Source organism: Euleptes europaea, chromosome 12, assembly GCF_029931775.1.
Source record: "Euleptes europaea isolate rEulEur1 chromosome 12, rEulEur1.hap1, whole genome shotgun sequence".
Taxonomy (NCBI): domain Eukaryota; kingdom Metazoa; phylum Chordata; class Lepidosauria; order Squamata; family Sphaerodactylidae; genus Euleptes; species Euleptes europaea.
In genome coordinates, this window is record NC_079323.1 from 17,666,816 (window position 1) to 17,693,910 (window position 27,095).

The following is a 27,095-nucleotide window of genomic DNA, read 5'->3' on the forward strand; positions in this document are numbered from 1 at the left end:
TTGGGGCAAGCAGCGTAATAGAGGGGGTCATTTTTTAATTATTATTTTTGATTCACAGTAAATTCACAGTAAATCGTCTGGGAATCATAGTTCTAGAAATATAAGGTATATGTGCATGCATCGGGTCATTCCTGACCCATGGGGTGATGTCACATCCCGATGTTTACTAGGCAGATTATGTTTACTTGGTGGTTTGCCATTGCCTTCCCCAGTCATCTACACTTTACCCCCAGCAAGCTGGGTACTCAGCAAGCTGACCTTGGAAGGATGGAAGGCTGAGTCAACCTTAAGCCGGCTACCTGAAACTGACTTCTGTCAGGATCGAACTCAGGTCGTGAGCAGAGCTTTTGACTGCAGTACTGCAGCTTACCACTCTGCGCCATGGGGCTCATTTCTAGAAATATAGACCTCAGATATCCCAATATCCTGTGCACACAAATTTCACATTCAAATTCTGTCTGCTCCCATTATTCCGTCTCAATGTATTGCACCCATTGCCTCCTGATCTTTGGCTGCATCATAAGAGAACTCCAAGCACTGCAAGTCTGATTTCTGTGAACTACTTTGGATTTAGTTCCATGCTTATGAATTATACCTACCTATAGCTTTTGTCATGCAGTTTTCCCTATGGTGTCTGTTCATAAGCTTTGATCCACAAAGTCTCTGGAAGCTCTGCAGGTCATTGTTTTCATAATATTTTCCTTGCTGTTATGTCTACACATCTTGGTTCTTGGCACTTCTCTCAAAATGCCTTGGAATGCTGTGTTCTTATGGCTTCAAACTACAGAAGTTGAATAATATTTATCCGTATGGTATTAGCCCCAGAGAATCTCCTCCAGTTCCTATGAAAACTGGGCATGGCACCTTCAGTTGGCCGTAGCTCTGTGGATGGCTGCCAGGTGCAGGATAGTCATTCCCATCCTGCACGTACCTAGCATTTGTTACTTCCTATACTTCACTCCCTGTACCAATGTTCTGATCAAGGACAGGCCATCAGAGAGAAACACAATTGAACTAATAGGTTTCCACTTCTGCTGCCAAATGACATTCCTGTTCCCTATAGTTTGTATATAACGCAATTTATGATCTTCCATCAGTATCAATTCAGGACACTCCTTTTCCACACATTATTTGTGCGAGGGTGGAGGGAAGCGAACAAGTACCCCACACACACACCCTATGCTTTTTGGCATGTATTAATAGAGCAAACCCAGGTTGTCTGGCTTCTGAATGATTTGATTTCATTTGTTTGATTAAATTTCCAACCTGCCCCTCCCAGTTTGGCCTTTTTTTAAAGAAAAATTGGGTCATAGATATCACAGCAAGGCACAGAGAAGGAGGCAGCAGCCTTTCACATCTAAAAGGCTCAAAATATTATTAGTTGGATTAAGTCAGTGCCTTGAAGTGCACCGATAGATTATAGTCTTTTGCAGAATGTTGAAGATGGCATGATAGCCATGATGAGCAAACGTATCCCATCACTTCCTCTACTAAACAGGTTTTGCAGGATCAAAAGATTATTTAAAAAAATAAATCCATGTGGCTGTTTAGTGGGCCCAAAGAACCATTTTAAGGTGTTCCTGGAGTGAAGATCAGTCCAGACTGAATATGATGATTTTGCTGATATACACAAGCATGAATGTGTGACAACCAGGGTGATTCAGTCCACTTGCCACTGAAAAAGTATAGGGGCCCTACAGAGCCCAAAGGGAATAATGAGGAACTGAATCAGACCTTGTGAAGGCCATCTTCTTCTGGTCTTCCAGTTGGGTTGGCATTTGCTCGGTAAATTTTGGTGAGCTCCTGGGCTGTCAATTCCAAGATGATTGATAAGGAGGTTAATTCTGATCATGGGGTATACAATGAACTGGACAACCTTAATTAATACTCAGTAATTAGTGCTTTAATCTTTGTAAAGAGCGCAGTGGGGCTACACAAGATAGTATGTGATGGCTCAGTAACATCTCTGAGGTCTCTTGGATCATCTCTTTTCAGTATTCCCATGGCTTAAGTCTTCATGCAGTCTGGGCCATCTGTCTAGGCTCCAAGGAGATAATGTGCTGTAGCAATGTGATCTCCCCAAAATGCCTTGAAAATACCCCTCTCCCATTCCATGCAACAGCTCTCCAGCAAGCCTGGGGATTCTTCTGTTCCCAGACAATGGTACTGTGAAGCTAACCCAATGAATTTAAAATAAATAGGACATTTTATTACATTTTTATCCCATCCTTCTTCCAAATATCTTATTCCATACCTGGCCCACTCTTTTATCATTAAAAAGGTAAAGGTAGTCTCCTGTGCAAGCACTAGGTCAGATATGGAATAAGATAAGGTTTGGGTATATCATGGCCAATGGCCATCTTCAATTACATTTTGTCCATTTCTAGCATAAATATTCAACTACAACAACAAACTCTAAAAACCAGTATTTGAGCCAATACCTCTCAGACAAGTCTCACTGTTCCTCCCACATTATAACCCCTGATCATATACGCTCATTCATTCTCAAGTTAATACGAGAAAAAGAAATCCTCTGAATTTTCTGAGTGAAATTCCCTATCTGTGCATATGTTTTGTATAGATCTTTAAGATTCCCTAAGGCCTACTGTTCTATAAAACTCAATATTAATTATTGTATTCTGAGACTTCTTTTGGGGAGCTATTGATTGCTGAAGACATGGATACTGGGAATTGTTTAATGCTGAGCCAGCAGATAGAGTTCAAGCTTGTACTCCTAACATCCCTTACCAAGACTAGCAGAAAATAACTGTAGCAAGGAACGTAAGTCATACTAATTGAGTAGGGACAAGGAAGAGGGAGAGAACTGCATTGCAGGAAATGGTGGTATCCCTTGGTATGCTTTTGGCACTTGGTAAAATGGCTGGATAGCATGGCTGTTACAGCAATAAATTGTTGCTTTTATGCAATACCAAATATACTGTGAGTGACGATTCCATAGATGGAAGAGGGGAAAGAAGTTGGCGGGATAAAAATTGTATGACTCCTCTCTTGGTTTCTGTCAAGTGTTCCAAGAACTTGCATGTGGTTCCAAAGGTAAAACTGGACAGGGTTCTTCCAAATGTCAGCCCTCACAAGCACTTTCCTTGCATGAACAGTGTAATGTGATAGAAGTTAACTTGCAGTTTTGTAGTTCATTGAAGGGAAGGCGAAAGCTCAAGTGTGTTGGTTGCTTCTGCACTACACTGCTCAAACAAGTAGATCAGAAGGAAGACACTTGTCTTTGGATAACCCAGGTAACCACTTTCTCTATACACTCAGGCTGTTAATGCGTGGCTGAAGAGTTGCTGGTATGTCCCTCTCATGTCTCACACTTTTGTAAACCATGATCAAAAAACTGAACGCATGAGAGGGACTCTGTGTTTTAACAAGCTCTGTGCTTTAACAATACCTGTAGACAGTGTCTTATGGCTGGTAGAGGGCCTGGCTGCCAGGGAAGGCCATCTGGCAGCTGCTAGCCAGGCCGTTGCCCCCAGTTGTCCGTTGCCGCCACCTCTCTCAGCACCTCCACCTCCTTTTCCTGTGATAGCTGCTGCAGCGGCGGCTGGCCTGCTGCCACTGCTTCTCTCAGCCCCTTTACCTCCTTCACCCGTGGCGGAAGCTGGGGCGGCGGGCGGCTGATCCGCCACCGCCGCTTCTCTCAGCCCCTTCGCCTCCTTCTCCCACAGCGGTGGCTACTGTGGCGGGAGCCGGTCCGCTGCCACCACTTCTCCTGTGCAGCGAAGGGTGTCAGCAAGGAGAGCATCTGCTGAGGGCCCGGGGGGAAAGGGACACCAGAAGTCGAGTCGACCTGCTCATACTGAAATGCACAAGCAAGCAAGTTGCAGCACTACTGAGCTTTAGATCAGAAAATCAGAGGGATTGGAAAACCTGGTAAAGTAGTGCAAGGGAGTGGGTTGGTCCCGCGAGAGGGGGACGTCCATGTGTTCAGACAAGGGGGTTCGCTTCATTCCAGGGAAAAGCGCAAGACAAAACAGCCATGCGTTTTTGACCTCTGTATTTGTTATAACTTTAACTGACCTCATTGGTTCTTGTAGGTTATCCGGGCTGTGTAACCGTGGTCTTGGAATTTTCTTTCCTGACGTTTCGCCAGCAACTGTGGCAGGCATCTTCAGAGTAGTAACACTGAAGGACAGTGTCTCTGTCCTTCAGTGTTACTACTCTGAAGATGCCTGCCACAGTTGCTGGCGAAACGTCAGGAAAGAAAATTCCAAGACCACGGTTACACAGCCCGGATAACCTACAAGAACCAATGAACTCTGACCGTGAAAGCCTTCGACAATATTTTTAACTGAGCTGTTAATCTCTTTAGTAATTAGTTTGTAAGCTGATCATATGAATACTTACTCTGAAGTCCCATTTAATTCCATTGGACTTTAAATGAATATAGAATCATGAGTAAGTCTCCTTAAACTAAGTGGTAAAAATATATGTGAAATGTTATATATAAAGTGTATGTAAGTATGAAAACTTTGTGCACCTGTTGGTTTCAGATCGGTTATTGGAGTGACATGGATAAATTGGTTTTGATCCAACACGAGCCAGCACTGGGAAATGACACATCAGCTCTAGAGAACCGAACTGTAATTGTAACCACAATCATGGTAAGTTTATATTTCTGTAATACGTAGGCCTACAAGTCATTTTTTTCCTGATTGCCCACTAATTTGTCCATTCTGATATTAACAGAGGAATGAGGGATGGAATATCTTAAGTATTTTGACCATTTCTGATCTTATCCTCAGATCAAACCAGGGAAACCGTTTTTAATTACTTTTTTTTTTTTTTTTGGAAAACAATCTTGTTGCATCCAAACATTTATTGGAAGCTTACATTAATTTAGCTAGCCTCTGTGATGGACGATATACTACAGACAAAAAGTAAACAGTTTTCAGAGGGGGAAAAACTAGCTCTCTGACGCAGCTGTCACTCTTTAAAAAAGGAATCTGCATATGTGGTACGAGTGCCCCTTGAGCATTTTAACACATTTAAACCTGAAAAGCATGCAGGTGCCTCCATCCCTGCATCAATATCACAAGCTGAAGCAGTTAGCCCAGTTGAGAGTGATATGTTCATTTTCCTATATGGTTTACAAGTGCAAATGCATAATGAGAATATCTTGTTTCACCAGCCACTTATCAGATTCCATTTCTCTATTCTCCAAGATCAACATGTTGCTCAACAAAACTTTGCAATGAGGATCCAGCAAAACTTAAGCCCTCATAAGCCCTGTTGATTACTGGATCATGCTAGATCATGGCCAGCATGGGCATTTAAAAATATATATGTAAATATAGAGAGAGAGACTGACACATTGTCCATTTGAAAGAGTTCCAGGGAGCTGAAGAAACTGCTATTAACAACTATTAGAAATAATAAAAGGAATCCCGTAGATATCAGAATTGCTGTTTTGTTTTTCCAAAAGAAGCCATGGGGTATACTTCTTAAACAGAGTAGCTAACATGTTTTCTTTTCTTCTAAAGTCAGTTGTGCCCTTTAACAATGATGTGTCAAAGCAGACTGGCAAAGGATGACCTTTCCCGGACTAGTTTAACTTTTACAACTCGGTTCACGGCCATTTTCACATATATTATTAAACAAGATTTATTTTATTTTATTTTGCTTTTATGACCATTTTCAGATTTAAACTGGATGGAATATTCTACATGGTGTTAGCATTCATTAACCAGATCTATAGATTTATAGATTAACACAGAATTGTAACTTAGACCAGGATGATGTGTATCACTGGTCTTCCATGCAATTAGCCATTGTGTTTTTCATATAATTTATGCATTTGGTACATTCTGAAAAATCTCCTGTGAAGGGTTACCATCCTAGGATGGAAAGAACTAACATTCTGTGCAAAAATTCAGAGCATAACCCTAACCCAACTTTATAATTCTTCTTTGCATGGGAATTTTTTTTAAAAATGTATCTTTTTCCTTTGAAAAAAAAAGACGGTAATGGAAAAATCATACTTCAGTACAGTCCTCCTCTTTTCAGCCTCTGATGAAGAATCCTATTTTAAGAAATTGATCAAGGAAGAAAAAAGAGTCCCACGCTGCTGTGAACATTCCTAACTAAGGTTCAGCCGTTAAGCACTGAGCCATATTTTTCCATATGGATTTCTGTTCTTCTGTTCTTCTGACTGGATGACCAGGCACTGAACCATCAAGGAAAAACAAAAATAAAAGCTCTGTGACTGTTCTGAGAAGCCCAAAACAGATGACATTAAATCTTCAACTGGGCCAAGCTATGAAGAGATTGATGGGGGTGTTCGAGGCTCACTCAGTAGTGAGTGTTCCTCTCTTGCGCCGGTTCTTTAAATTGAGGCTTTCATACCTGTACAGTGTAAACTATGGTGAAATGTCTCCAAATTTAAAAGAAACTTAAGTGGTGCTTGCAAAAGGAAAAAAAATGGGGTACAATTTCTGTCTTGTTTGTTGTGCATAATAAATATTATCTCTGCAACTTGGCCAGTCCTAGGGCTGGTGTTTTCATTTCCAAACCAAGGGATCTGAATGAATTTTGTGTAGCATGCCAAGGTTTCCCAGAGTATGCCGTTACAGATATTTTTAATCTTACTGGGGTTTTTTTCATTCCTCCCCCTCCCTAATTCAAATGTATTAATATGGTCAACTGACCAATCACATGCCAACACATCAAAATTAACAGACTCAATAGTTTTGCACCGCAGAATCACAGACTGCCCGTACAAATAAAGGTGTAAGATCAATAAAAACAACCCCTGATTAAAATTATCACCTTAAAATTGTAAAATACTTTAACGATCATTCTCTAATAAAGTTCTGTGTATTTTAATAGCAGCATCACAGAACTTGGCAGTTTGGAGTGTAAGCTGAGGAACTTCTCCTAATAGGAGCTTCTTTGCCAAAAGCTCAACTGACTCTTCAGGGAATTTACCAAGCAGGGGGGAAATAAGCTTTGAGCCCCTCCCTAATTCTATTCTGATGAGGCTGATCTGAAGAGCTCCGCCTGTGGCTATTGCCTTCTGAAGAGCCATTAATGTGGAATGGTGGCATGCAGGGCTTCTGGTCAGAAGGTAAGCATTTCTGGCACAGTTGGCTCTTACTGCTTTCCATTAGGATCCAAGCACATTGCAGACATAGTATGGAAGGACATCCCTAAGGATCTTAACTGCACCAGCGATGCAGCTGTGTTTACCAAATGGTTCCCACACCAAGGCCCCATTTAAGTGGCTCTAGTACAGTGGATAAAAACTTCAGTTCAATGCTTGGCCCTCACTGAAATCTCGTGAAACAATACAGAGACATCCTGGACACAGAATATACAGTGACCTCTGACAATGCCATGTCCACCTCGAGTCTCAGTGAGAAAGGTGGGCTATAATTGGGCCAGTCACACTCTCTCAGCCCCACCCACCTCACAGGGTGTCTATTGTGGGGAGGGGAAGGGAAGGTGATTGTAAGCTGGTTTGAGTCTCCCTTAAGTGGTAGAGAAAGTCGGCATATAAAAACCAACTCTTCTTCTTTGGCAAGGCAGAGAATGAATGAATTCCACTCCAGCCACATTCCATAGGGGATTGTGGCATGCAGTGCATGTCTCGTGCAGTCAGTTGCGGCAACAGATTGTTGCTAGCATTGCCCATCTTTCATGTAGTTTTGAGAGAACTCTAGACTGCCCTTGTTTTTGCCTTACAAGTAGAGTCTTTCTGTACCACTGCAATGCAGGGTCAGTGGCATCTCCCACCTTGTAACACTCCGGGCCTTGGATCATGCAAGGTTAATATGGTCTAGCACAGTGGTTCCCAAACTTTTCGGGCCACCGCCCCCTTGGTTCCACACACTCAACCCCAGCTCCCCCTACCCTACCCTAAAAAAAGCATTATTCAAAATAGGGGTTTGCATGACTCACTAAGGAAGATAATGACATTTCAAAAGTAACAATTAATTGCACATCTATTCCAAATCAAATTAAAACTTTTAAGTTGATATTTATTCAATGAAACTAATGGACTTGATCCAGTGGTACCAGCTCTTCAAAGCCTGGAAAAAAATTCTGATAGTTTCCACCAAATTTGCCAGCATGGTGCCATAGCTTGATCTATTGTAAATTAGTATACAACACAGTTGAAGGGGCCCACCTCTAGCACCTGCTGCTGCCCCCTAGGTAATCCCACCCCCACTTTGGCAATCACTGGTCTAGCGGTATCTCCACACTTTACTGATTCTCACCTTGCATGCTATTTCAAGTCCAAAGATCATTTAATCCCTGCTGGAACTGAGTAAAATCTGGGTTTACTGGACACTAAAATCTGTTCCTCCTGCCTAAAAAATGACATCACATCAAAGCATCTGGTATGAGAAGAGTTCACTATATCATAGCTGATGTGGCAGAGGCTATACCCAAGGCCCAGGTAATCGTATGCATTTCCCAGTGACTTCTGTAAAAGGTCACTACTTAGTTGTAACATCAGTGCTTAACCTCCTTGGCCAAAGCAATATTCAGTGCCAGGATTCTCAGTCCCTTCAGGCACTTAAATACAAAATCCTGTAAGTTTAGCTGATGTGCATTTGCAGAATGTGGTTGCTCTTGTAACAGAGATGGATAAAAAATGCTGCTTTGAGTGATAATATGCCCCATCCAATGACCTCTTCATATTGAAGGAATGTTAATTCAATGTCACTGAAAACTATGATTTGTGCTTCTTGAGTCCGTTTCAACATTTAATTGAATAGCTCCTGAGATAAGCAATTCCCATCTTCTCAATCTGTGGAAGATCTTTTATGCATGGGCCCTTTGACTTACTTTCTCTTTATGCCATTAAAGGTTTTGGTATTGGTTGGACTTATTTTCTCTGCTGGTCCAACTCAGTTTTTCATTGGGATTATGCATGAGTTCTCCGTCCCTTAGAGATGACCTCGTGCCCAGCCCGCACAATGTCCAGGTCTTCCCAATCCTGGGTCAAAACATCTCCATTTCCATGCATAAGTCAAAGAGCGGGACAAGGGAGCTAGAGGGGGTGATGGTTTTCTCACAGTAAGCACTACAGCCAATTACAAAGCGGTGTTTTCAAGGGACGGGGACTCAGACACTTCCGGATTTCTGCTGGGGATTCTGCAGTACTTCGGAAACCCCTGGACTTTCTCCAGGGCAAACAACAACATGCACAGCATTTTTAGGATTCAGAACAGAAAAGTATGAGTCAAGAGAGCTTGAACCCCAGGTAAAACTCCCATGCATAAAAGACCGAAGACTGATTTGTAGACATTAGCAAACCTTTTACTGCATGGCATGCTTTCAGGAACCCACTTGGCACTTTGCTTATGGTACTCTCCTTTTGTATGTACTTGTGCTTCATTTGATGTTACTCTATTATAATCATAGGCACAGGATATGTTATAAAGTATGTTAATTTGAGCACGTTTTGTATTTTGTACTCTTAAAATAATATATTTGATTTGGTTGTATACTAAATGTGGTTTGATATATTTTTTTCTCCACTTAAGATGTAAATACAAATTTACTGTCAGCTTTTTAAAAAAAGATGAGAAAAAGATAGAGAGCTTGGTGGTAAGAAGTTAGTTAACAGCTACATAGTGTAAGGGTAATGATGTAATGATGTAGTTTACCTACAGAATACTTCAGTTGTAAAGTTTAAAATGTGTTAATGAATTTTTGGAAGCCAAAGAGAATTGCTTTATTCTGTGAACTGCTCAGAACCCATAGAAAGGATATGACTGATAAGAGTCGAGACCTTAAAGGTGTCTTCTGATGTCCCAAATAATTGCTTCCTAACAGATTATGTTGCTAGAGAATAAATGCAAATGAGTACTCCCAGGGACTATACAGAGATGACACAGATGCTTAAAATGTCATCTTGATTCTCAATTCTCCATGAAAAGTGGGAACACTTGTCTGTATTGCAGTTTGAGGTGGGTAGCCATGTTAGTCTGTAATGTGAGTTCAGTGGCATGTGAGTTCAGTGGCACCTTAGATTTTTGTTGGTCTTTAAGGTGCTACTGAGCTTGAATTTTGTCCATATTATAGTGTCATTAGATATATTTCCCCAGTCCCAGCTAACCAGCTAGTCCCACAATAAGCTGTTTCAATTAGGATCTTTAGAAAGAAATTTTCTAAATAAAATGTAAATTATACCTTTGATGGTGCCCTTACCTGCCTGTCTGGTTCCCTCTCTCTCATCTGCTCCTCTTAAATGCCGAGGAATGGTGGGAGGAGCTCATGGCAGAAGAATGGCAAGGAATTCTAGTCTCTTTTTTTATGGAACATTCAAAACCCTGGAAACAACTAAATAATACACGTACTTCCAAATGGTGCTAGACACCATCTAGATACCATTCCCACTTTCCTCTCTTGCAGAAGGAAAACTCTCTTTTAAAATGGATACTGCTACCCAATGGTATTAATTAACGATTGTATATATCATTGGCTGGGGATTGAGGGCCAGTTAAAATCTAAATAAATAATAATATAGATGTAGATATAGATAGGAGTAGGCCCCATCTTTGAAGAGACATTCCCTGTTGTGTGAGAGAGATGGACCACATCTTCCCCTAGGAGGGCACCTGAGACCAATAGTGTTTATATATTAGTATTAAAGAGGGTTAAAAAAACTGCCTTGTAAATTAGGGCCACCTTTTGAATCTAACATTGTATATTTAATGGATTAATCTATCCAATCAATTAACAAAACTTTCCATCTGTACTGTGTTTACACATTTACCCTCCTTCTCCAATGCTCTGTTGTCTGTTGGATTGCGACTAGGTATGTGTACTTGAAAAAAAATCTGAAATTTTTTGATTTGAATTTCGGGAAGGGTTTCTATACCAGTATTCTGGATTCTTTGAGTCCACAGTACCATTTTGAAATTTGAGTTTGTTTGTTTGTTTGATTGATTTGGGAATTCTGAATTTTTTCAGGTCCATAATTCTCTATGGGGGACTTGCGGGGGGGGGGAGAGTTGAATCAGCTGTTTTTCAAGCAAATGACACCAAAATTGCAGGGAAGCTGGTCCTGCATGTCCACCAAAGACCCCCTCTCCAAATTTCAAGCAGATTGGATCACGGGGTCCAATTCTACAGGTCCCTGAAGAAGGTGCCCCCTACTTGTCTCTATGGTTTCCTAAGGGGCAGGGGAATCTGTGCTTTCTTCAAGGCAAAGAACCAATAACCAAGTACACAGTAGCAACCACTGGTCAAAGGCCTCCAAATGAAAACAGAACCAACAAGCCCAACAGAACCAAAAGCTAAACCAACTGAAGCAAGGGACACTGTTACAAGCCCAACCAAACCTGTAAAACTGAAGAAAACAGACCTGGGAGCCTTAAAATGCCAGCCCAAATATTCCCAAATATTTCCAGAATTTTGCAGGACCTGATAATTGGTATTCCAAAAAAAATCTGCTCCAGATACCCAAATATATTCACACATAAAAATATTGATACGGTGTTTTTAAATATATATTCTGACCAGATATGTCCAAATGCAAATCCCTAGTCGCTGCTTGAGTCAGCTACAACTAAGTCATGAATGATCATCATGCCATGTTCACCTCTGGCTCAGAAATACCAGTTCGGATTGGATTGGAGAGAAATATTGTGTAGATTTATCGTGCTCTCTTCAAATAGTGTACGTCAAAGTTATTTCAGAAGTTGGTGGATGAGAGATCATAGTGAGTAGCCGTGTTAGTCTGTCTGTAGCAGTAGAAAAGAGCATGAGTCCAGTAGCACCCTAAAGACTAACAAAATTTCTGGCAGGTTATGAGCTTTCATGAGTCACAGCTCACTTCTTCAGATATAGCTAGAATACATTCATGGAACTCATGGGGTCTAACAGCGTTACAGGTCAGGAGGCTTCGGTGGAGAGTGGGAAGAAGACAAAATCACCCTCTCCTCTCTTGTCCATCAGCAGAGCAGTACTGAAGAAAGACTCAGGGTGATTCATCACCTTCTCCCTCCCTACTGCAGCCTCCTGATCTGTGTGGCTTTTAGACCACACCGTCTTATGACCACAAGATCAAACTTTTCTAGGGTGAGAAAGGACTGCTGGGAGGAGCAGAATGCCAGAAAGATCCATGACCATCAGTGCTTTTTGCTGACAAATTTCAGGATCCAGCCCTCTGGTTCCTTTAGGTGCAGTGCGGCAAGTCCCTTTACATTAAATGGCCATTGAATCCCATCTCACTGTGATAAATAGAGCGAGAATCTTGCTATCGATATTGAAAATCTACCCTGGTAATATGAGTAGCCACTCACATTATCATCTATGGTGACTATGAGACTTTTCAGGGCAACCAGGCACAAAGCCTTTAAGCTTTAACAAGATTAGTGTTTTTCTTTTTCCTGGCCACAAAATGTATGCATAATTTTTAAAAAAAATGTGAACTAGTAACTTTGGGGAGACTTATTTGCAAGGATGAGCTAAACCACTTACGCAAATGCTTTCCACCTGGTAATTTATATTTTGTGGCACTTTAGAAAATGCAGAATTAATTTCCTTGTTATAAATTAAGCATTGGAACATTCTGTGGCCAAATGTTTAGATATGACACCTTTTATAACGCTCTCTAATTTCTAATTGTAAGCTGTATGTAGTACGATTGTGTTAGCTTACATTGATACAGCTACCCTTTCATAAACCAAGATATATTTTTGTTTTCTTTTTTAATGTATTTTTGAATGTTAAAATGTTATTATAGGTGCCTGTTTGCTATAACTAAATCTTGTATCTCTTTGACTATCTGTGTTCAGTACTGAACATTTGAAATGTGGATTTTCTGTGGAATTATATTTCATAAACTTGTTCCAAAGTATTCTAATCTTATTGTCATTAGAAAGATCCTCAAATCAAATGGTGGGTGGATGCTGACCCAACACATAGTTGGATTTTTGGTTGCCATGTGGTTAGAATAAAATGACTATCTAATGAGCCCAACAGATAAAGGACTGTGCGTCAATCACTTGATAATACAGTTTTTCCAGTGAGTTGTGGCCAAGGAATCTATTGCATGTCATACAACAGAGTTATATTTGATTCTTTCCACTTGATGGCTAAAAAAAAGTACAGGGGGGAATGGTTATTTGAATCTCTCTGTTTCAATAACAAATTCTAATTATAGGTGATTTTAATCTCATGTTATCAACTTTATAAGAGGCCTCAGTGTTGCTTATAAAGAAAAAATTGTGACCAAAAAAAAAAAGTCACGTGGTAGTGAAGGCAACATGAGCCAAAATAATGCTGTATGAACTTTTTGAGTATACATTCTTTTTGTCCTAATCTCAAAAAGCACGTTTACTCAGATAGAAGTCCCACTGTCTGAGGTCAGTAGGACAGACTCCTTACTAAGTGTACTTAGGATTTCAGCCTTGCTAAAAGTTGCCATTCATATTTTTCCATTTCTTCTCAATATCTGATTGTTTGGGTCTTCAGATCTACAGCTTCAGCATGAAGCTCCCAGTCATTGTTCTACTGAAATCCCTTTTGACTGGACTAAAGATTGTATAGATTGGGGTGGGGTTGTCATTTGGGTATGATACCTACTATGCTTATTGGTCCCTACATATCATCTGATATCTGAAATATTCTAACACACGAGTCTTCTTTGATTATTCTGATTATAGTTGGCTACATCAGATGGCATAAATCCTTATGACAGCAGAACAGTCTTTAAAAGCATTCTATCACTTATGGTTAGCATTGAACTTTCCTATTATTCTGGTAATCTTTGCTCTTGTACTGAGGGGCAAGGGTTGGACAGAGCAACAGAGAATAGGCTCAAGGGTCATCCTTATAACAGGATGTACACAGCGTTGTGTAGTGGTTAGGAGCAGTAGACTCTAGTCTGGAGAATCGGGTTTGATTCCTCACCCCTCCACCTGAGTGTTAGACTCTAATCTGGAGAACCGGGTTGATTTCCCCCTTCCTACACATGAAGCCTGCTGGGTGACCTTGGGCTAGTCACAGTTCTCTTAGAGCTCTTTCAGCCTCACCTATCTCGCAAGGTGTCTGTTGTGGGGAGAGGAAGGGAAAGAGATCGTAAGCTGGTTTCATTCTCCTTTATAAGGTAGAGAAAATCCACATATAAAAACCAACTCTTCTTCTACATTATGTGGAGAGGACAAAAAAAAGAGAGAGAATCAAAGGAGTAGATAGAGTTTGCCCAAGAATTAAGACATGTTTTAGGTTGCCTCTGGAATAATTATGTAAAGAAGCCCAAATAATAAATTTCTTTGACTCATGCTGTCAGTTTTGTTTATCTAATTACTCAAGTTAGCAGGTTGAAACTATAGTTCACCCAGAAGCCATATAAGCAGCAGATCCGAATGGTGATGCAAGCCTGTTTATGCTCACATCTTTTTTGAAAACAACACATTAGGAAGGGTGTTTCTTCAGAAAAGCAGCCTAAATAGCCCAGCTCATCCTGACCTCATCAGATCTCGGAAGCTAAGCAGGGTTGGCCATGCTTAGTTCTTGGATGGGAGACCACCAAGGAAGACCAGGGTTGCTGTGCAGAGAAAGGCAATGACAGACCACCTCTGCTCATCTTTTCCCTGGAACGCCCATGGATGGGGTTGCCATGAGTCTGTAGCGACTCAAAAGCACATTCTTCTTCTCCTTCAGAAGAAAAATACCAGTAAGACAGAAGGCAGATGACAGTTCTTTGCAGAGGCGAAGGAAGTTTGATAGAAGCATCACTGCTTGTGCAATTCCTAGATCATCCACCTCTGGACAACAGGTGTTGCAATTTTTGTACTGTTTCAAAACCTGTTTGACTAGAAACAACATGGGGACAGAAGAAATAGGTGTGTACGCCATAAAAAAATGAAACTTCTCCTTCAAACCAATCCTTGGTCAAAACACATGTGCAAACTATAATGTCCCGTAAGACATCATTAGAGCTAGATTCCTAAAATGCTTCAGATATCACAGCTCTGGAGAGGTTCTGAAAACTAGCCCAAAACAAAAATGGTGCGGTCACAGATCATTATTTGCAAGGGGTATCATTTATTGAAAGGTCCAGCTGGCTGCTAAGAATATGTCTATGAGGTCACCTTACTTTGGTGTGTGTGTTAATGTTGCGTTCTTGATTTTCCAATTGAACATTTCTTATAAAATCTTAAATATAAGATTCCATTAACAGTGAAACATTCCTCCATCACAAAGTCCCTTCTTCCAATAAAATTCTACTCAGCTAACAATTAAATATATTTTTTCCAGTACAAAGGCCTTTCTGATGCATGGGTCTGCGACTTATAGCTACTGAGCCAAATTTGACTGAGTACTGAACCAAATAAAGTTATTCTTAAAAATAAAATGAAATCTTTGAGATATAGTAGAGGGATTGGTGGGGTGCTAGAATAGCTAGCATGTGAAGGGAATGGCAGGGGGGGAAATTATGGAACTGAAGAGCTTCTTAGAGATGCTTAGAAAGAGATATGATAAAGATGAACAGTTGCCAGGAATCCAAGTGTGGACCATTTGCAGATGTATGCTGATGCACTAAAACAATCATTCAGGGTGTTCCTATGTATATTTATTACTTATTGTGAGACCCTGTGTGTGCCACTTCCTAACAAAAGACTCGCAACAACCACAGCTTGGGCTTCAGAAACATTATTTATGGGTTATTAATCAACATATCAGCTAGGCAAATGCACTTTCTTATTTGTGAAGTAATGCATGTAATATCTGTAAATAACCCCCTATAATGTTTTGAATTGTGTGCATAGTTCTTGACAAGTGGTTTAAAAGGCAAGGGGGTTGTCTGGCAAGGAGAAAATTGTGTGTGTTTGTGTGTGTGTGAGTGAGTGAGAGAGAGAGAGAGAGAAGTGGCATGACTGAGTAACAGATTGAGAGAGGGACGGGAATTAAGAGTTTTGATTGAACAAGAGGATGTGACTGAGAGAGCATATATCAGGGCTGAACAAATCCCAGGTGTCATGGCGCCATGGTGCCTAAAATTTTCATTGCAGCACCTAATGTTTTCAGCAGTAGTTTTATCATGAGGTTTTAATTATGAGGACAGCCAAAGTTACCATATATTAATGTATACACTACAACACTTTTGTCATGTTATAGCTTGAATAAAATTACAAGAAACTGTGAGCTCTGCTAGATGTGATGGCATTAGGGTTGCCAACTTCCAGGTACCAGCTGGAGATCTCCTGCTATTACAACTGATCTCCAGCTGATAGAGATGAGTTCCCCTGGGGAAAAAATGGCCTCTTTGGCAATTGGTCTCTATGGCATTGAACTCCCTCCCCTCCCCTCCCCCCATCCTCCTCAAGCTCCACCCCAAAAAGCTCCCTCCAGTGGTGAAGAGGGACGTGGCAACCCTAGACGACATCCCTGTGTCTGCTATAGGGCCGCTGCCGCCATTTTTAGGCTTGGGTTTTCTTATTTTAAAAACTCTGCAAGGCCCAGTCCTGATAGCCTACCTGACAACACCCCAGCTGGGCAGAGACCCAGGTGGTCTTCCCCTAGCTGAGGAGGCCAGAAAACAGCACAGGGAAGGGGGAACATGATCAAGAGATCTGAGAAGTCCTAAGAAGAAAAGAGGGTACAGATCCGAAATGATATAAAGAAGATATGAAAATTAGTGAGAGTGAGGGAAGGGCAATATAAGCCGCGGGCTCTGCTTATCTCGTGCACTGAATTTCAACATAGTTCGGCTCTTTGATAGGAAAAACGTGCCGGGCCCTGCCATGGTGCAAGCAGTTATTCTGTTGGTAGAACTGCCTCTAGCATAGCAGGAAGTCTGCTTGTATTGGAGGCATGCACCACTGCTGGATTAGTGAAATGGTAGGGTACAACCCAATATGGCTTCATTAATCTGCCATGTAATACATAGGGTTGCCAACCTCCAGGTGCTGGCCAGAGATCTCCCGCTATTACAACTGATCTCCAGGTGACAGAGATCAGTTCGCCTGGAGAAAATGGCCACTTTGGAAGGTGGACTGTGGCATTATACCCCATTGAAGTCCCCTCTCCAAACCCCACCCTCCCAAATCCCCAGGTATTTCCCCCCCCCCAAATCTCCAAGTATTTCCTAACACGGAGCTGGCAATCCTACTAATATGTAGGGTTGCCAACCTCCAGGTACTAGAAGGAGATCTCCTGCTATTACAACTGATCTCCAGCTGATAGAGATCAGTTCACCTGGAGAAAATGGCCGCTTTGGCAATTGGACTCTATGGCATTGACGTTCCTCCCCTCTCTAAACCCTACTAATACGGGAGTGATGTCACCTATGTACTTGGATCAGCCATGGAGATAATTCCCTGTTAAGTGGAGAATTTTACCCCTCCCCCCCAAAAAATATGCCTGCATTTGCACTTGCTATTTACAAAGACTCTTCTAATGCCTATCTAAGTTCTGGAGACATGCATGTAGAGGCAAAGCTCCAGCTTTTGTTGCAGAGTATCCCAAATTGCAACCCCTATCGTCTCCATGTAGAAAGGTTCTACAAAAGCATCAGCCCTAGCAGGGCCTGAGTCACTGCTTCTCGCGTCGCACTATAGTGGATTAGATGAATCAGTGGTTTGATTTTCAATATGTTCATACTGTATTCAAAGGCAGTACCTTTCAAATAACCTGTTGGTCTTAGATTGTTTATTTAAGAAACTATTCAGCCTCTGCTTACTAAATACCTGCAACACATAAATTAGGCTGAGGGGGAAAGGACATTTTATTTGTTTGATACTGATATTTGTTTTGATATAGCTAAATGTATATAGCTGTATATTTGAAATGCTTGGGTAAATAAGTGCTCTAGTGATTTACCTGGGTTTCTGTGAAGATCTCTAGCAGCTTGTTGAACTATATAGTAAAACTGGCAAAGCTTAAGAAACATTCCAGATGCATTTTTGTTCTTTACACCTGACCTAAAAGTACAACTGTAAAGTATAATTGGTACATTAATCTGCTAAATTTACATTGCAATCCTATGCATGCTTACTTGAAGTTATGCCACACTTAATCAGAATAAATATGCATGGGATTGAGATGTAAACTAATTACTATGGACCATTTTTTCATCAGTAGAGCTGTGAGTTAATATTGTACATGTTTTTAGTTCTGTTCAGGACCCACTATTTTATTGCAATGTGTAATAGCAAAGCCATTATTAACGAAGGCCTTTTCTACTGAGTGCTACTTTTAGTTTATGAAATTATACCTTACTACATACTTCTGTCAGAGTTCCAAAAGGGGACTGCTAATTACAGTTGGGGATATTTTTAGATATTAAAATGGAATTGATCAATCGATCAGTTAAAAGGCAGGTGATTATTCAAATGACCTTCAGCTTCAGTGGTCTTCAGCTTCAGTGCCCTTGGCCTCCCATGCCCAGTTTGTTGGCCCTCCAGGGCAACTGGTTGGCCACTTTGTGGGACAAGATGCCGGACTAGGTGGACCACTGGCCTGATCCAACAGGGTTCCTCTTAAGGTTCTTGATGTATCTTTGATGGGCCATACTTGAGTCTTATGGTCCACGCGTTCCATCGTTATCCCAGAAACAGGAGAGAGGTTAGATTGGAATTCAGTTGTACATAATCAATTGTAAATCATGTCCATGTTATTCTTGGATTCTCATGGACCTCTGTTTTTGTATTCTATGGTAATTATCTGTGATACTATTAGTAATGATGCCCTTTCGGTGTGACACAAAGGATGACAAGCTGGACTTTTCTTTAGACAGACTCTGGCAAATGTTTCTCCTTTACAGTTCTCCTTCTTTCATTGTAGGAAGCCCCGTATGTTATGTGGAAAAAAAACAAAGAACTGTTTGAAGGGAATGACAAGTATGAAGGATACTGTGTAGACCTGGCGTCAGAAATTGCAAAACATATTGGCTTCAAGTACAAAATTGCCATTGTTCCTGATGGAAAATACGGAGCGAGGGACCCAAACACAAAAATATGGAATGGGATGGTGGGAGAGCTGGTGTATGGGGTAAGCACATCCATTTTTGGCATAGGCTTAAAACTTCTCAGAACTGCATTTCCAATATACAGGAATATATACATTAAATGAATGTCCAGTGATTGGTAAATGTTGACACTCCCATGTAAATGCCAATAGTATAAATATTATTTTCAAGCTGTAAAGAATACAAAAGGAATGCAGATGGCATGCCGAGATCCTCTTTTGTAAACGGTGCATGTATGTTCAAGATACGCTTGACTTGGAGAGAAAATTGTATTTCTGTGCGGGAGGAGACATTAGAACAATTTCTGTTCTGATGGATCATTGCTCAGAACATTTAAACCAGTGACTGTAAAAAGTTCCCTTTTATTGCTTAGAAAAGATGGGAATGCATTTTGATTCTACAGGGGAACTGCTGAGGTATGAAAGTGGCCATCAAAAGGCACATCGGCCATTCGTGTTTAAAAAGCAGCTTGAGAAATGACATTCCTACCATTTGATTTACTTTCTCCACCCGTCCAACTTGGTTTTTTGTTGGGGTTATGCATGATTTTTCCACCCTTTAGAGATGACCTAGCTCCCAGCACATGCAATATCCAGATCTTCCCAATCCTGTTGTAACGCGATTCTTCGATCTCCCCTGAGATCAGCCCAGGTCAAATCATCCCCATTTCATGCATAAGCCAAAGCACGAGAGAGGGGAGCTGGGAGGGGGTGTGACGTTTTTCTCACAGTAAGCACTACAGCAAATTACAAAGCAGCATTTTCAAGGGGTGGGAACTCAGACGCTTCCGAATTTTTGCTGATGATTCTGCATTAGTCCAGTAACCCCAGGACTTTCTCCAGGGCAAACAACATGCATAGCATTTTAAGGATTCAGAACAGAAAAGTGTGGGTCCAGAGAGCCTCGAACCCCAGGTAAAACTCCCATGCATAAAAGACTCAATGTCTTTGTTCCCACTGTGGTGTCAGCAGAGTGTGCTGACTGACAGTGTCACCATTGTTCACTTGCTAAGATGCCAGCCACAAAGGCTTGCTTCAGCTGGGAATTCTAAGGAGAAGAGAGGCTTCCGTCCATTGGTACATTCAAAGGCAGGGCAGCAAATACTTTTTGGGTTAACTGGCTGATTAATCACATTTTTTTCCTGAATATGGGGGCTGTTCGACACAGTTCTCGTTCTAGGATGGCACACTTCAAAACAGAGAGGGGAGAAGAAAAATCTTAAAACATCTGTATTGACTGGGGCTCAATTAAGCAATCAGGTGGAGGGTGAGAGCCCTCTGATGCCCTTCTTTCCCTTTTTATTATGGGTCTGGCAAATATGCCTTTTGAGAACTCATGATTTAAAAAAAAAACATAAGAATGGTTAAATTTTTGGGTTGTCTCTCCCCACATCCCACTGCTTTCTCTAAGACCCAGTAATTCTACTGCAAGGAGTATTCTTCTGCCAAAGGATTATCAAAAACAAGCATTTTCGCTGTCCTGCAGAGCTAAGGAATCCTTACTGTTTTCCTGATGTATCTAGATGACTGTAAGATTACCCGCACAATGGTGCAATCTTTTGGTGATGAGCTTATTCACCCAAGCAACTTTCCGGTGATGAATGCCTTTAGCTACCTGCAGCAGGTGTTCCCGGTGGCTCCAACAGACAATCCCAATTAAATATTCATTCTTCCACCTTGAAATGTTATCCATTCACGGCGTGATGAATAAGGAGGTCATTGACCATTTCTGTCAATGTCTGAGAAAGAATGGGGATCAAAAGTTCAAATGGCGTCTGCCGCATTTCGGAAATCTTTCTCAAAATGAAGTCTGTACAGGAGGGAAAAGAAACCTGGACTATGTTGCTGAAATAGGCTGTCATTCAACAGATACAAACCGTGCTGCATATCATTCTTGGGGGGGCAGCAGAGAAGATATACAGAAATGGCTGTAAGACATTTCTCTATTGCTTAGCTAAAATGGAAAAGACTGATCATGAGCCTTGCTTGAAGAGGGGCTGTGGCTCAATGGTAGAACATCTGCTTGCCATGCAGAAGGTCCCAGGTTCAGTCCTCGACATCTCCAGTTAAAGGGACTAGGCAAGTAGGTGATGTGAAAGACCTCTGCCTGAGACCCTGGAGAGTTGCTGCCGGTCTGAGTAGGCAATACTGACTTTGATGAACCAAGGGTCTGATGCAGTATAAGGTAGCTTCATGTGTTCATGATTAATAGGGTCATTTCTTCATGGAAGTATAAAACACGAGTAGTTGAGTGTGATTCCACATGAAAAGCTCCTTAGTGCTGACGTCCACTGGCTGCTGTCCCAAAGCATCCTAGAGCTTTGGTGTGCACATGGATGTTTGCGCAAGCATAAACCACCTCCATATGTCAGTGCATGCTTTACAAGCACAAAGCAGAGATGCAAATAAAGCATTTCCCGGCATGCTGAGGGTGATAATGCACAGATTGAATCCCAACCTGCCATGCCTTAGGTTGTCAGTCCAAGGCAAACACAATAACAGAGCATTTGCAATTCATGTTAAACTTTCCAGGTTCAAATCCTTGGCGTCTCCAGTTAAGAGGGCCCCAGGCGGCAGGGCTGGGAAAGAATCCTTGAAAATCAGCTGCTACTCAGCCTAGGCAATGCTGAGCCAAATGCAATCAAGGTCTTGACAGTATAAGACAGCTTCCTGGGTTCATATACTTGATAAGAGACAGCCTATTTCTCTCGAGCTGAGCACATGCTTTTCATACAGCAAGTCTTGGGTTCAATCCCTAGAATCTCCAGTTAAAAGAACATCTGGAAAAGACCAATGTCAGTCTGAGTAGACAATACTGGGTGAGACGCGTCAGTTGTGTAACTCAACATAAGGCAGATTTACATAGGAGAAAGGGGACAGCTACTCCTTGCATGGATTTCCAGGTGCACATCAAAACTCTCACATACACATGAGACTCTTGAATCATGAAAGTTGTCTGTGCACATCTTTTAATTAATTTGGCAGATTTTCTTTTGATGATATTTCAAACAGAAATACAAATTCAGTGCCCATAGAGAACAGTGGTACTTATTCAACAACCACTTTTCTTTCTTACCTGTTTGGTGAAATGTCTCAAAAAGCATGAAACTAAATCCTGTTTCACCGTCATTCATTAGTAATTGGCCGCTAGTTCTATCTGGATCAGAATTTCACCCATCAAAATGCTTCCCCCCCCCCATTAAAAATACTTCGTTGAAAGTTCATCCTTAATATGTATTTGTCTGGGGTCTCTTATCTTACAGAAGGCAGAGATTGCTGTTGCACCTTTGACCATCACTTTGGTGAGAGAGGAGGTCATTGATTTCTCGAAGCCGTTTATGAGTCTGGGCATATCTATTATGATTAAAAAGCCCCAGAAATCTAAACCTGGAGTGTTTTCCTTTCTGGACCCCTTGGCCTATGAAATCTGGATGTGCATAGTGTTTGCCTACATTGGAGTCAGTGTCGTCCTCTTCCTGGTGAGCAGGTTCAGTCCGTATGAGTGGCACACAGAAGAACCAGAGGACGGCAAAGAAGGACCCAGTGACCAGCCTCCCAATGAGTTTGGCATTTTCAACAGTCTGTGGTTTTCCTTGGGCGCTTTCATGCAACAAGGATGCGATATTTCACCCAGGTTGGTATCAAGTCAGATTCACTTCTTGGTTTGTGTTTGTATCCTCAACAATGATAACCCCTCCATACACACACACATAAACACGCATACAATGAATTTGAGATGGTTTGCTGAGTTGAATTTTCACCAGTCCTAAAATGTCTCTCTTCTTTCTATGTAATTTATTCTGATTCCTCATTTCACACCCTAATTCGGCAAGTATGCAGAACATTTCAAATACCTTTTTCAAAGTATTTGCTGTTGCTGTTGTTTTGAAAATGTCACATGTATTTGCCAGTTTTTTTAAAAAAAAATCTAGTAGCTGATGGCCCTAGTAAATTTTAATCAAGGTAAACAGTTTGTCCACATTAGCTCATTGAAAAAGAGAAAGGAAACATTTTTCAGGTTGTAAGAGGCAGATGGAATATTTCGTGCATTAATGTTGTGTTTCTCTTTTGAAATTTGAAAGTATTGGGTATGTAATATGAAAATATACACATGTGTATGTGATGCTGTGTCTGAATTACTCCAGAATTGTTCTTTTTTCCATCTCCCTTCCTCCCTCAGTTTGCAGTTTTGCTTTATTTATATCTAATGTATATATCTTATGTGTCATTTTTCTTGGTTGGTAATGTCAACATGAAGTGTTCTTTATTATTATTGTTATTACTATGTTATGAAACAGCAAAAAATGCAGAAAATATTCACAAGTGCCAAATATTCATTCCGTCTGAGTTCCCACTAACGATTGAACTTGCCTCATTTACACGTCTTGATACTTTCTCTTCCCTTGCCCTGACGCAAGTGCCATCGCCATAAGCCCTTTCCCTACATTTTCTGAACATCTGTTCCCTCCAGCTGAAGAACATGATGGTAGAAACATGCAGAGTGACTGATAAGGCGCAGTGAAGTAGATGGTCTGCATTTGTCAAGAAGCAATTATGCTTTTAGATATCAATACATTAATCCAGCAAAGAAGAGGGGGAAGGAACCATGGTTGGTTGTGTGGGGTCATAAAGATTACTTGAGTAAGAAAATGAATCACAAAGGAGCCATTTCATCATCCAGTAGGGTTGCCAGATCCCCTCACACCACCAGCGGGAGCTTTGTGGGGGTGGTGGTCTGGACGAGGGATGCTCTAGCACATTCCTCCAAAAACTCTATGGAAACCATAGAGGTTTGGGGGAGAGTTCTAGAGTGTCCCCGTTGCAATGCCAGTGCTTCCCGGGTAAACCCAGAAGCGACATCATCACATCACGCGCACGGATCACTGTCCCCCTGAGCTGGCCTGCTTCTGCCCTCCGACCAGCTGAGGGGTGGCAGGCAGCCAGGATAATTGGTGGGCAATTCCCCTTTATAACCAGTCATATGGGAACCCTATTACCCAGCCAGCTCATGTTTCCATCCTCCCCCCTTCCGACAGGGAAGTCAGATGCATATAAAAGCACATGGGCAGAGGTCCAGCAATGAACAAGTGGAAACATAAATAGGCTTAGTTCCACTTGCACAAGATCTTGTGCAACACCCAGAGCTTTCTTCCCTATATATTACAGTGCCCAGAAACGGCTTGCACAATATCTTGCACAAGCAGAAACACAAGTGGGGATGCAATAAGTTTGACTTAGAGCTAGTGGCTATTATGGTCTTTTTCATGTCTTTTGCCTTGTACAAGAGCTCTAGCACAGGCAGATTTTTTTTTACATTGGATCCAGCCCAATATCCATCATTTGTTTAGAGCTGAGGTTCCCAAACTGTGCTCCAAGGAGCACTTGGTGCTCCGCGAAACATCTCCTAGTGCTCTATGAAGAGATTGGAAAGAAAAATACAACTGTCATTCAGTTTAGTATAAAAGTGCTCCGTAACTCCAAAAGTTTGGGAAACTCTGGTTTAGAGCATCACAGTCCTGTTTCTTTGGGAGTCTTGTTTCATACTGCCCTAGCAAATACCCAACCAGCTGGATTATTTTTTAAGTATTCAAGAGCAAGAGGTAGAATAAGGTTGGATGTGTAGCCTCAATGTAGTGTTTTCAAATAGTAGTCTGCCCTCAGAACCCTTTCTGCAATGACTTGTCTGTTGAAGGAGGCCAGTACATTGAAAAGATTCCGGGATGCGTTCTATGAAGAATACTCAGGCCCTGTGGGCCCCAGACTGATCTTTTGGGGCTCTTGGTGAGCCCATATGAACTGAGAATGGGCCTTGAGCCTCACCCCGCCCCTCCCCTTTGATTCCAGTTTGCACGGGGAAATGAGTCGTGGCAGGCAAGCCGTCTTTTCAAGGAAGTTTGCCTGCTATTATCAACTTTTGCTAATAAGTTTCTGATGAACCCTTAGAACACACTTTGAAAACCTTTGACACCACCAGTGCAGCAGCTGTTCCCTCGTTTTAAGAAACCTAATTATAACAGAGTTCGGTGTGCAGTGCTCTTCTACTCATGTGCCTTTCTGTATCCTTGACTGAGCATTGAATATTAAGGGTGCATCTTGCTAAATAGAATATTGATCTTTTTTTTTGTGTGCCTCACTGCCAATTACTGTTGCTTGGATAATATATTTCCTGTAATAATGGTGTCTCTCGCTGTCTCTCTTTTTCTCTCTCTCTTCTTGGCACAAGAGATAGGAAAATATGCATTATCTTATTCATGTTTAGATCCCTCTCAGGTCGCATAGTTGGAGGTGTGTGGTGGTTCTTCACACTCATCATTATTTCATCATACACCGCTAATCTTGCTGCTTTCTTGACTGTTGAGCGAATGGTCTCACCCATAGAGAGTGCGGAAGACCTCGCCAAACAAACTGAAATTGCATATGGAACATTGGACTCTGGATCAACAAAAGAATTCTTCAGAGTAAGTTTGCATGCCTACTTGGAATGGGAGGGACGCGTCTGGTTTCCTCAGCCTACGTGGGAAGCATTCGGAATGCTTTCGGGATTACGTTGCATGATGGATAATCAGATCCGCGGTCTGCAGCTCCTACAATATTGATGTTATGGTTTTTTAACTCCAGAACCACTTGTTGGCATTTGCAATCATTTTAATTTGTGGCAAATGTATTGATCTTGATGTGTCAGGCTCGGAAATGCCCAGAGAGGCTGTACGAGCCAAGGTAATTAAAACAGCCTTGCTCTGCTGGTTCACTGCAGGCCACAGTGCTTAAAACAAAAAAAAGGGAGCATTGATAACCCTAAGGTGATTATATATGGTCTTTCACTCATGGATTCTGCTACAGGCTTTCTATGGTAAAGAGAAGTGTAAATGATATGATGACCAGGCACTGGATAAAATAAAATGGCTGCTGTTATTTCAGTGGTGTGATCATCCATATCCATTTTTTAATCTCTTTTCCCCCCATTGCTCCCAAGGTAGGTGCTCTGCTGCAGAGGCATAAAAAATGCCTTCTTCTCATAGCCTGAAAATACAAAACTCTGGACACAACCCAGCCAAAGTTAGGGACCAATAAGGGTGTTAAATATGTGCTTAGCAGTGGTGGGGATCAACACCTCTTGGCGCAGTTCTGTGCAGAAAAGAAATGTGTGTGTGTTAGATTAAGGGGATTAACCTAGACTGGATCATGTTCTACTTATTAAGCACAGAGCCTTTGAACACTGAACATAATGCAGCCAAAGCTGAGTACTTCTAGATACCCAAAGGTTGAATTTTCAATGGGTCAGTTTAACAGGTGCTTACATCTTGCCCACTGAGGTCAACAGGAGTTAATATGGTTAACTTTGACGGGATTGTGCCTGTACCCACATCATGTGATTTTCTGTTTCAAAGGTGAACAGAACATACTGGGCTGAACTAGGCTTAAACCACTGGCCTGCGTCTGCTGCTGCCACTTGTAAGCGGGTTTCCAGACAGAACACATTTACATCCTCCTTTAAACCTTGTCGTACTTCCAAAGGAAAGCAAAGAAGCCGTATGGCAAAATTCACGGGGAAATTTTCCCCACCAAAAGTCAAGAGCTGATCTTGCTTGCAATAGGTCCTGAAAGTAGGATCCAGAGGATGTCAGGAAGCGAATCAGCCTGTGTGTCACCACCTAACCCCAGCCAAAGAAAGGAACCAGCAATGCCGATTCTGTGAACTTAGGCAGATCATGAGAGGGAGGGCAGGAAGAGATGAGTCAGTGCTTAGCTCTTGCTGCCTTTTCTTACTTGCCCAGGGTAATGCCTATCACCACTTTGGGATCAGGAAGCAATTTTCCTCCAGGCCAGATTGGCCAGGGATCCTGGAGGGTTTTTGTTACCATCTTCTGGGTGTGGAGTAGGGGGTCACTGGGAGTGTGGGGGGGAGGTAGTTGGCAATTTCCTGCATTGTGTGAGGGGTTGGACTAGACAACCCTGGTGGTCCCTTCCAACTCTAAGATTCTATGAACCTACAAGAAGGCAACCAGAGCAGCAAGCTAATCCTCTTAGTAACAGTAGGCAGTAGAGTGCTCACTCACCGTTCTCTGCAAAACGTTCCTCTCTTTCCTCTTATCTTTCATGGAAGCCAAGGGCAGTTGCTTGGTGATTTTTTCAAAGCCAGTCGG

The 27,095-nt window shown here is 41.7% G+C and overlaps 1 protein-coding gene across 6 annotated transcripts in view; it reads left to right on the plus strand.

Moving 5' to 3' along the window:
* GRIA4 (glutamate ionotropic receptor AMPA type subunit 4) overlaps positions 1 to 27,095 on the plus strand; it is a 254,524-nt gene that overhangs the window by 176,991 nt on the left and 50,438 nt on the right. For 5 of the 6 annotated variants that reach the window (XM_056858902.1, XM_056858903.1, XM_056858905.1 and 2 more), the window contains exons 9-12: positions 4,512 to 4,622; positions 18,769 to 18,975; positions 22,215 to 22,585; positions 25,211 to 25,409. In XM_056858902.1, the coding sequence (XP_056714880.1) occupies positions 4,512 to 4,622; positions 18,769 to 18,975; positions 22,215 to 22,585; positions 25,211 to 25,409 (888 nt within the window). Of the gene's footprint in view, positions 1 to 4,511; positions 4,623 to 6,024; positions 6,288 to 18,768; positions 18,976 to 22,214; positions 22,586 to 25,210; positions 25,410 to 27,095 lie in introns of those variants that run through there. The other variant, XM_056858907.1, reaches the window with a different exon arrangement.